Source organism: the organism of the source record quoted next, unplaced genomic scaffold, assembly GCF_019419815.1.
Source record: "Pyrus x bretschneideri cultivar Hongxiangsu unplaced genomic scaffold, Pyrus_bretschneideri_v1 Contig4, whole genome shotgun sequence".
NCBI lineage: Eukaryota > Viridiplantae > Streptophyta > Magnoliopsida > Rosales > Rosaceae > Pyrus > Pyrus x bretschneideri.
Window position 1 is genome coordinate 6,159,039 of NW_025999723.1, and position 11,691 is coordinate 6,170,729.

At 36.4% G+C, this 11,691-nt stretch overlaps 1 protein-coding gene across 2 annotated transcripts; it reads left to right on the forward strand.

The window, feature by feature from the left end:
- On the forward strand, positions 1-5,486 carry LOC125468734 (ARF guanine-nucleotide exchange factor GNOM-like). 2 transcript variants are annotated; one of them, XM_048565053.1, is made up of 3 exons: positions 1-179; positions 425-1,394; positions 1,544-5,486. In XM_048565053.1, exons 2-3 carry the CDS (start codon positions 660-662, stop codon positions 5,219-5,221), a joined length of 4,413 nt encoding a protein of 1,470 aa, XP_048421010.1. In that variant the 5' UTR covers positions 1-179; positions 425-659; the 3' UTR covers positions 5,222-5,486. The 2 variants fall into 2 exon arrangements, with proteins under 2 accessions (XP_048421010.1, XP_048421009.1); XM_048565052.1 differs by having other exon boundaries at positions 1-1,394.
- Positions 5,487-11,691: the final 6,205 nt, after the last annotated feature.

Sequence of the window (11,691 nt, forward strand, 5' to 3'; positions counted from 1 at the left end):
TGCCCCACAAAACAGCGGAAACCATTGTTATACAGTTCACCAAGACATCTGGTACCAAGGTGGTTGGTGAACGGGTCGAACCCGAACTTGACGATTAGAGCCGGCAACCGCCGCGAAACCGGACTCAGAGGCTTCCGGCATGAGATCGCCGTCCACGTCGAAGGGCGGGAATCTTCCGGGTTAGTGCCCATATGAAATTCGGAATTTGATTTTCCTGTTCTCACCCAAATCTGAGGCACCCAAACTGTGGGATTCGAAATGCTAAAGATCACTACGAATCCCCACTTTCCTTTTCACTCCCATTTCTTTGGGAGCTGCTGATTAGCATTTGTTTAGTTTCAAATTTTCTAATTAGAATCAAATCTTGAGTCTTTGGAATATGGATTATATTATTATTAGAATCGAAATTGTCGAATACTTTCAGGTTTTATGAAGATTTATAATGTCATTGAATGATTCCATGGCGGTCGTGATTGTTCGAATTTGGTGCTAATAGTTATGAACTTTTGGGGAGTTTCATTGCCCGGTAAGCTGATCTGTTGGATTTCTACTGAGTATTTAAGCTTGGTAGATCTTGAAAGTATGCGATAACCCATATGCTACTTTGCTTCGGTCGTAGAAGTTGGAAAATACTGGTAGAATCTGGGTTCTGTTGAACGATGGGGCGTCTGAAGCTGCAAAGTGGAATCCAGGAAATTGAGGAAAAACATGGGGAATGTGATGCAACGCATTCTAATCATGCTACTTTAGCATGCATCATTAATTCAGAAATAGGCACTGTATTAGCGGTTATGAGGAGGAATGTAAGATGGGGAGGACGCTATCTGTCTGGTGATGATCAGCTGGAACACCCTCTAATCCAATCTTTAAAGACATTACGCAAGCAAATCTTTTCATGGAAGCACCATATGCATTCCGTCAATCCTTCTGCGTATCTCCGGCCATTTTTGGATGTGATTAGGTCGGATGAAACTGGTGCACCAATTACTGGTGTGGCTTTGTCTTCTGTTTACAATATCTTAACACTTGATGTAATCAATCAAAATTCCTTAAATGTTGAAGATGCCATGCACTTATTAGTTGATGCAATCACTGGCTGCCGATTTGAGGTGACTGATCCTGCATCAGAAGAAGTGGTATTGATGAAGATACTGCAGGTTCTTCTAGCTTGCATGAAGAGTAAAGCATCTGTTATTTTGACCAATCAGCATGTTTGCATTATAGTGAACACATGTTTCCGTATTGTCCATCAAGCGGGAACAAAAGGTGAGTTGTTGCAGCGGATAGCTCGCCACACAATGCATGAACTTATTAGATGTATTTTCTCACACCTTCCAGATGTTCACCATGCTGAACATGCATTGCCAAATGGAAGCAATACCATCAATGGAGAGGTACTTCTAATATCAAAATTGACAAGTATTATTGGGTCTTAGCATAGAGGTGATCTGTTAATTCTCGAGAGTGAAACAAGTTAAACCTGCAGATGTCCAGTCTTAAATACTTTTCTTATTCACGAATTTATGGTGTTTTTCTTGTGCAGATTGCAGGGCAAAATAATGAGCATGCTTCTGGGAGTAGACAATTGGAGAATGGTAACATGATTTCTCAGTTTGATAGTCATCTATTATCTACAAATCCTGCTTTGCATGCTTCCTCAGGTCTTGTAGAATCTGGGATTGATGAAAAGACAGCTGGTGGTTCTAGCAGGAAGGAGGCTGATCAATATGACGTGCATCTCATGGCTGAGCCATTTGGGATTCCCTGCATGGTGGAAATATTTGACTTCCTGTGTTCTTTGTTAAATGTGGTTGAGCATATAGGAATGGGTCCCAGGTATAATACCATAGCTTTTGACGAAGATGTCCCCCTTTTTGCACTGGGTTTGGTTAATTGCGCTATAGAGTTAGGCGGGTCCTCCATTCGGCATCACCCCAAGTTATTAAGTTTGGTTCAGGATGAATTGTTTCAAATTTTGATGCAGTTTGGCCTATCAACAAGTCCACTTATTCTTTCAATGGTATGCAGCATTGTCCTCAGTCTGTATCACCATCTCCGCACTGAACTTAAGCTACAGCTTGAGGCTTTCTTTTCATGTGTGATATTGAGGCTTGTGCAAAGCAGGTATGGGGCTTCTTATCAGCAGCAGGAGGTTGCCATGGAGTCTGTTGTGGACTTCTGCCGGCAGAAAACTTTCATGGTGGAGATGTACGCGAACTTAGATTGTGACATAACTTGCAATAATGTCTTTGAAGAGCTTGCTAATCTGTTGTCAAAGAGTGCATTCCCTGTTAATTTGCTTTTGTCTTCAATTCACATTCTTGCTTTGGATGGTCTTATTGCTATTATTCAGGGAATGGCTGAGAGGGCAGGGAATGACTCAGTTAGTGCTGTTCAAGCTCCCCCTATGAATCTTGATGAGTATACTGCATTCTGGTTGATGAAATGTGACAACTACAGTGATCCAACTCATTGGGTTCCATTTGTTCGCCGAAGGAAGCACATAAAGAGAGGACTAATGATTGGAGCTGATCATTTTAACCATGACCCAAAGAAAGGGCTGGAGTTCCTCCAAGGAACCCATCTCTTGCCTGACAAACTTGATCCTGAAAGTGTGGCCTGTTTTTTCAGGTACACTGCTGGGTTGGACAAGAATCTTGTTGGGGATTTCCTGGGAAACCATGATGAGTTTTGTATTCAGGTTCTTAATAAATTTGCTGGTACCTTTGATTTCCAAGACATGCATTTGGATAGTGCACTGCGACTGTTTCTGGAGACATTTCGATTGCCTGGAGAATCACAAAAAATACAAAGGGTGCTTGAAGCATTCTCAGAGAGATATTATGAGCAATCACCACAAATTCTGGCTAACAAGGATTCTGCTCTCCTGTTATCATATTCAATTATATTGCTCAACACAGACCAGCACAATGTTCAGGTGAAGAAGAAGATGACAGAGGAGGATTTCATTCGGAATAATCGACACATCAATGGAGGTGATGATTTACCTCGAGAATTCCTTTCAGAGCTTTACCACTCAACATGCAAGAATGAGATCCGCACAACTCCAGAACAAGGTGCTGGTTATCCTGAAATGAACCCAAGCCGTTGGATTGATTTAATACACAAATCTAAGAAGAATGCTCCATTCATTGAATCCGATACCAGAGCCTACCTTGACCAGGATATGTTTGCTATAATGTCAGGCCCCACAATTGCTGCCATTTCTGTGGTATTTGATCATGCAGAACACGAAGAGATTTACCAAAAATGCATTGATGGATTTTTATCTGTTGCAAAGATTGCAGCATGCTATCATTTTGAAGATGTGCTCGACGATCTGGTTGTGTCTCTTTGTAAGTTTACAACCCTTTTAAACTCATCATCTTATGAGGAACCTGTTTTAGCCTTTGGTGATGACCCAAAAGCTAGAATGTCAACAATGACGGTTTTCACGATTGCCAATACATATGGTGATCACATTCGCACAGGCTGGAGAAATGTTCTTGACTGTATCTTAAGATTACACAAACTTGGTCTTCTGTCGGCTTTTGTGGCTGGTGAAGCAGCTGGTGATTCTGAGTTTTCTGCTGACACAGGTCATGGCAAGGCCATAACCAATTCTCTGTCATCTGTTCCTATGCCCCCTCTGAGTACTCCTAGGAAATCCTATGGATTGATGGGCCGGTTTACTCAGCTATTATCTCTTGACACTGAGGAGCCGAGATCACAGCCTACTGAAGAAGAACTTGTGGTTCATCAGCGCACCCTTCAGACAATTCAAAAGTGCCACATTGATAGCATATTTTCGGAGAGCAAGTTTCTGCAGGCTAAATCCCTGTTACAGCTTGCACGGGCACTCATCTGGGCTGGAGGACGACCCCAGAAAGGGAGCAGCTCACCTGAGGATGAAGATACTGCAGTTTTCTGTTTGGAGTTGCTGATAGCTGTTACCCTAAATAACAGGGATAGGATTATGCTTCTTTGGCAGATTGTGTATGAGCACATATCGAACATTGTTCAGTCTACCGTGATGCCTTGTGCCCTGGTAGAGAAGGCTGTTTTTGGACTTCTTCGGATTTGCCAGCGGCTGCTTCCCTATAAAGAGGACCTTGCTGATGATCTTTTGCGATCGTTGCAACTTGTTTTGAAGCTTGATGCTCGGGTTGCGGATGCATACTGTGAGCAAATTACGCAGGAAGTTGGTCGCCTTGTGAAAGCAAATGCCTCTCACATAAGATCACAATTGGGGTGGCGCATAACTACATCACTACTCTCCATTACTGCTCCGCACCCAGAAGCTTCAGAGGCTGGGTTCGATGCACTGTTCTTCATTATGTCTGAAGGAGCTCATTTGTTGCCTGCCAATTATGTTTTCTGTGTTGACGCATCAAGGCAGTTTGCTGAGTCTCGTGTTGGAGAGGTGGAGCGATCTGTGTGCGCACTGGATCTTATGGCAGGTTCTATTGATTGTTTATCAAGGTGGGCCTCTGATGCTAACCAATCTATGAATGAGGAAGAAGCTGTGAGAATGTCTCAGGATATTGGGCAAATGTGGTTGCGGCTTGTTCAGGGGTTGAGAAAAGTTTGTTTGGACCAGAGAGAAGAGGTTAGGAACCATGCTTTGTCCATGTTACGGAAGTGCTTGACTGGAGTGGATGGGATTCCTCTTCCACATGGCCTGTGGTTACAGTGCTTTGACACGGTGATCTTCACAATGCTTGATGACTTGCTTGAAATTGCACAGGGACACTCCCCAAAGGAATACCGCTACATGGAAGGCACGCTTATCCTAGCCTTGAAGCTCTTGTCCAAAGTTTTTCTGGAGTTACTACCCGAGCTATCGCAGTTAACAACCTTCAGCAAACTATGGCTGGGTGTTCTCAATCGAATGGAAAATTATATGCAGGTGAAAGTTGGAGGGAGAAAATGTGAGAAGCTACGGGACCAAGTGCCGGAGCTACTTAAGAACACCTTAATCGTAATGATTTTAAGGGGAGTTCTTGTGGACAAAAGTGACGTAGGAGATGATAGCTTGTGGGAGTTGACATGGCTGCATGTAAATAAAATTGCTCCATCCTTGCAGTCTGAAGTTTCCCGTGATCCGATTTTGGAGCAGTCAGAGACTAAGCAGGGTGAATCAGGGCGAGTCTCTGATGCAACGGGCACCATGCTTCCAACTGAAACCGTTCCTGCTGAAGGTTCTAGCGGTGGCGGTTAAAAATGTTGTATAGTCATTGGAACCGGATCTGTTTTCTTTAAGGTATACTAGCAGATGAGCACACTGTGTGTGTGAACAACCGTCCACCTCCTCTCACGTTTTCCTCAAGCGCAACCACTTCACTTCATTCAAACTATCCAAAAAACATCATGATTTCACTTACGTGTATGAAAAAAATGATAGTAAGATAATTTCTCTTAATAATTGCATGTTTTTTTATCTTATGTAAATATTTTGATATAGAATTACTATTTTGCCCTTCTTATGTAAATATTGTGTATCAAAAGTGAGGAAAGAAAAAAGAAAAAAAGGAGAAAAGTTCAAAAGATACAAAATTACTATTTTGCCCTCCTCATGTTAACATTGTGTATTCAAAAGTGAGGGTAAAATTGGAAGAAAAAGGGGCAATTTTTTTAATCTTATGTAAATATTTTGATATAAAATTACTATTTTGCCATTTTACTGTGTATCAAATGTGAGGGAAAAATAGAAAAAAGGGGGGAAAAGTTCAAAATATACAAAATTACTATTTTACCCTCCTCATGTCAACCTTGTGTATTTAAAAGTGAGGGCAAAAAGTTGACGAACCCTCTTCTCTTAATAGAATAGATAGATTAGTAAGCACACATGGTCGTCACCATTTAGTAGTACAGAGGGAGGCGGTCATGTTCTGGCAGGCTACCTCTTAATTTTGGCCTTAGAGTTGCAAGACTCGGGATTTAGCACAGATGGAACTGCTATACACGGTGGTCGGGGAAAACCCAAACGGATCAAACTTTATCTTAGTATTCATCTTCAACTTCCTTCATATACTGTCTTCTTCTCTACGCCGTCTCTATAACTTTGTTGTCTGAAGATGATCATATATGTCGTGTTTCGTAGTAGGGTACTTAGGCCCCTCTTTTAACTCCCCACACCCCAATTTTTTGTTATGTCGAGAAAATCTGGAAGGGAAGGATTCATTTCTTGCCAGAGTGGTGAAATATTTTTGTTTGATTTGTTTACAATGTACAGAACTTGAGATTGCTAGTTCTAACTAGTACTTTTACCCGGCGTCAAACTTTTTTTTGTGCTCGTGTTTGACATTGATATTTTCAGGTTGATGAATTGCAATTTGTTGATCAAGTCAGTGCAAGAAATTGGCTAAAAACTAAAATGATTATCAGACGGACTCTAAACTTGTAAAGTAGTTTGATTTTAGCGTCAAAATTATTTTCTTTCGTTGCCAATCGCTTTTCTGACTTTCAAAATTTTAGTTTTCTTTTATTGTTTTATGTAATTTTTGTGTTGATTTAGAAGTCACATTTACACTATGTTAACCAACAATAGTCAACAATAATCATGAAGTTTTACTTTTAGCTATTCTTCAAATCGACGTCTTGTATTCCAAAACGACAATTAGATGCACAACTTGATATGCAAATATGATTTTTCCATCTCCGTAGTCTATAAAGAAGTCTAACATTTGACATGCACCGAACATAGATAAAATATCAACTGATGCAATTTCAAAATCTCGTGTGAGGATAAAAACTTTCATGACTTAGTTTTAGAAACTATCCTGAATAAAACATAAGGGGTAAAAATGTAAACATGGGTTAATATTTGAAATGTGGATATACTAATCTACACTACCTATTAAAATTCTCTTTGTCAACTAAATGATGATGAAAAGATTATTAATCTTCTATCACAGAAAAAAATTGTTGATGAGTAACAATATAACTTCACAAAACCAAATTTTGTTATTTTTTTTATTGAAGCTCACATACATTTGATTTTAGCATATATCTAATATTAAAAAATAAAAAACAAAAAACAAAAACCAAAAACCTCTCTTTCCAATCCCTCGTTCTCTCTCCCTTTTTTCTCTTTTAAAAACAAAAATAAAAAATATTCAAACACACAATGTGCATAGTCATATGCTAGTTGCTAGTTACTATCTCCCCCAAAGAAGTTAGAGAAAATTTCTTATAAATTGTCCTTCGTTCATCTATTTGTCAACTCATTCTTCAATTAACTCACCATATTCTAATTGTTATTTTGAAATATTTATATCTTAAATTTATCTTAAAATCTTTAAATAAAATATATAGTCGAAACCAAATTGCTAACTTAAAGAAATAGCAAGTAGCGTTATAAATATACTAGATCAGTTGCTACTTTTTAATGGAAAATGTTATTAGCATTCCAAATTTTATTATACACTGTTTATAAGTGTTTTATTCCTTCTAATTATAAAAAGTTTGGAGTGCCAAATAAGATTTTTGAAATGTTGATAACAATTCTCTTTTTAATTTGTAAATCAGATTGTTACCTCTGTTAAAAACGATGGTTTTTTTTTTCACGTGGCATAACAAATATAATTTTATTATTCAATTCCTACTTTCTTATAAAGAAAGTTGAGGTTTAACTATAAATCAATTTACAATATAGAAAGTGGCTCGAGTTACTTATAAGCTCATGTAAAGTCTCTCTTCCCATCTATGTGAGATCCATTTTCAACACACCTTTCACACGTATGACAAATTTTCAAGTCTAAACATTGGAGCACATGTGACCGTTGACTTTCACCTGTGAACCAACCTACCATGATATTATAAAGAAAATTTAGAATCCACTATAAAAACTAATTGATAATATATAAAGTAGCTTAAATTATTATATACTTACGTAAAATTTATCCTTCTATTAATGTAAAATTCGTTGTACTATAAAAACTAATTGATAATATATAAAGTAGCTTAAATTATTATATACTTACGTAAAATTTATCCTTCTATTAATGTAAAATTCATTCACAACAACTCAGGAGATACTACATAGTACGTAGAACAATAGAAGGTAAGTTGCGTCCTTAAAAACGGTAAAAACCTGTCACATATCAGTGGCCAAAGTTTGTTCATAAGCCCACATCAACTTTCCAATGGAGTGTCCGCAGTAGCTATTACCTAGGCCTAGGCTTAGGACTGTCACATTAGGCTTAACATTGGTAAAGCCAACAAAACGAAATACTCGACATACGAACCCCAAATAAAATTTAGAAAAAGCAGCGAAAAAGATTTGAAAATTTTAAGTTTTAACGATAATAATAAAATAAATAATTTTAGATTTGACTTTTTAATGTAAAAATATGATTTTTCATTAAAGTAAACAATATTGTAGATTTTTAGTTAAAACCCCCATAAATTTTACGATACATATTTATTTCTTCAAAATTAAAATTGAATAGTAAGTGATTAAAATGTTCTTGAATTTTGAAGCTTGAAAAAAAAAGGAATTCGCCTTTTTAAAGTAAAAACTAAACCCGAAGCATCTAAAAATTGGTGTAAGATAGTTGAACCAATTGGTTAATAATCCTGATCATTTGGTATAATGGGATATATTAAAGTTGTGCTACTCAACCATCAAATTACTTTCTTTTTTTTTTTTTTTTTTGCTATTTCAAATTGAAGAGTAATATAAAAAGAAAACTAATAAAAAAAGTTTAAAAACTTTAAGTTTTAACGATAAGGATATAATAAAAGATAAAATGAATAGTACTAACATTAATTTTTTAATGTAAAAATATAATTTTTTATTAAAATAAACAGTACTATAAATTTTTCGTTAAAATTCTTTAAAATAAATTCGGCCTATTTCTAGGTTCGCACTCACATTTTGACATTGTTTGGATACAAAACTACTGATATCACTTTTGACAATATTAATGGTGAAACTATAGGGGCAAGTAACTGACAATGACAATTCAACATTATTTGATTTGATTAGCTGCCCAACTCGAGGTTTTTCTTCTTACAATTTGCAATGTAATATAAGGGTTTTGACTTTTTTCAGATCATGTTACAAATCGTTGAATTCATTAATATATTTGGATAACGGATCTTAAATTTTTGTGTTAAAAGACGAACAAGTCATATGACTCGTCTGACAATGTAGGCCATTCCAGTAAATAAAATTACACGCAATTTTTAGTTTCAACCAAGGGCCAAAACAAATATACGAAGACCATCTCAAACCAAAGATTATGTCATTTTTAGCCCTAATTTGCAAAATTTGTCTCCAGCAGCCCCCACTCATTTAAAAAAAATGTATAGTTGGGTTTCAATTCTCAATAACCAGCCCTAATTAAATTATAATTAAAAAAATTGGTAGGCAGCTAAATTAGTCTACCGTTTTTGGATCCAAATGCCCTATCTGATAATAATTTAATTAAGAATTAATTTAATTGTGCCTTCCCGTTTTTCTAACCCTAGATCGTTAATCCGTAAAAAACTCATCACACCACGTATGACAAAGCAATTATAGTCCTCAACGTCTCCAGATTTTTCCTCCCCTTTCATTCAACCAAAACTCAATTGAATTTGGAGTGTTATAGACAGTTGGTGTTCAAGTAATCAATTATTAAAATTCAACACAAGAATTTTACTCCACAAGGTATTCTATACGACTTTACTTCATGAATTTGTTTTTGGCATTTCAATTTAGAATTTAGCTTTCTAATTTAGAGATCAATGGATGAATGATAACATGATTATTTTTATATAAAAAGATATTTAATGGTATTGGTAATGATATTGTTATACAACGTTTTCAAAACATGAAAACGATTCGAGGAATATTGTAATATATTGTATGAAAAACTTTATGGATTAATATATTAGTGTTTTGTTCAATAAATTCTTGAGATTTTTAATTGTGACTTTGTTATTTGAGGATACCCCCGCTCATACAAATCTCTGGCTTCGTCCCTGCAACAGTGCCAACATGAATTTGTTAAAAAGAATTAGGGCTAAGTTTAGTTAAGGATAGCCACTTAGTACTATTTGTCTAGTAGTATTCTTCACTTGTAGGTGAGGTTTTATGTTCATTTTTCGCTAAAGGCGAATTTGAATCATATTATTATGGCTGATCCATTGTAATGATTAACTCACTCTCTCACTTTACTATAAATAATATTGTTTGTTAAATAAATAAATAAATAAAAGGTTATTCAAGTACAGACTATGTATACCAGGCTTCCAAGCTCCTCAACAGCCCCAACATGTGTATCACAAGCCAAATAACAAAATTTGACTCTACATGGCGGGAGATAAACAAATTTAATTCTACAATATTATTTAAAATATTAATTAAAAAAAAAAACTAAAACATAGCTAAAGGCTCAATATAACGGAAAGGGATCATCTTCAGATCCATTCCACCTAATCCTTCTCATCAAACAATTCGAGTCCTTAAAATTTGATTAAACAACTAAAATTATTATAACTTTTAAAGTGGATCCTTGTTTGTAACCGTTGTATCAAATTTCAAAAGTCCAGATTATTTAATAAGAAAGATTAGATGAAATGGATCATCATATGATCCCTTTCTCGATTTAACTTAGAGATGGCCTGAAAAAAACCAGGGCTAAATTTAGTTTAAGGCTAAATACATAAAGCCCTTAAGCCTATCGACTGTTGATTGTCTTTAACATCAACGTTAAATTTATTTTTCACTAATTAATAGTAAGTCCTTTATTCTATTAACCTTTCAACAATATTTTAAGTAAAAACAACCATTAAGATTTGCATTAATAATAAGATAATATTTAACAATTTAATTAAAAAAACATAAAATTGGACATAAAACATTAAATTGTTACATTAACCGAACTGTCGTCATTTGACATTTCTTATTAGGTATCGACGGGCTTCAACATCTTCATTTCACGTGAGATTGGAAAAATTTAGGCTGGTATGATTGGAGGTGGATAAAACTGGTGTTCGGTATTCTTTGGGAAAAGATTCTCGCCGAATATTTTTCATCGTATATCGTGCGATTATAAATTATTTTAAAATTTAAAATTTAAAATTAAATATAAATAGTATCTAACAAAAATAGATGGTACGATATACAATCAACGGATGAGATCACGAAATTTCTAGAATCCGTAAGAAAAGGATCCGGCGAGGATCCTTTTCCGTATTCTCGAAGCTTCCTACATGACTGGAGACGGCATTAAGTATGGGTCATCGGTCGCGGTTTCTGGCGGTGATGTTTTCAGACATTGGCATTCGATACCGTGTCGCGACTCGCAGACAATGACGACTTCCCACTACTCCAAGCGCACGTTACCCTACACTCCTCTCTCTCTCTCTCTCTCTCTCTCTTCTCCGTCTGTATAAACTCAAAAAAGGAGAGATAAACTCCAATTCTTAACCTTGGCTTGCACACTTGCCCTGCACCTTTCCACCATCCCTGCTTTCTCAACGTCAAATCAAATTCCCGCACGTCACCTCATGAGGGCACAACGGTAATTTCGATGTACAAAGATGCCTTTTTTTCTTCCTGGTGGTTGGCTGCGGTTGGAGAGTCCAGTTGGTGATGACTGTAGAGGATTAAAATCTCACTCAACTTGGAAGCTCGGAACTTGTAAAGGCAAAACCGGAGGGACAAGAAAAAACCAGGTACTCTCTGCAAAACCGCCT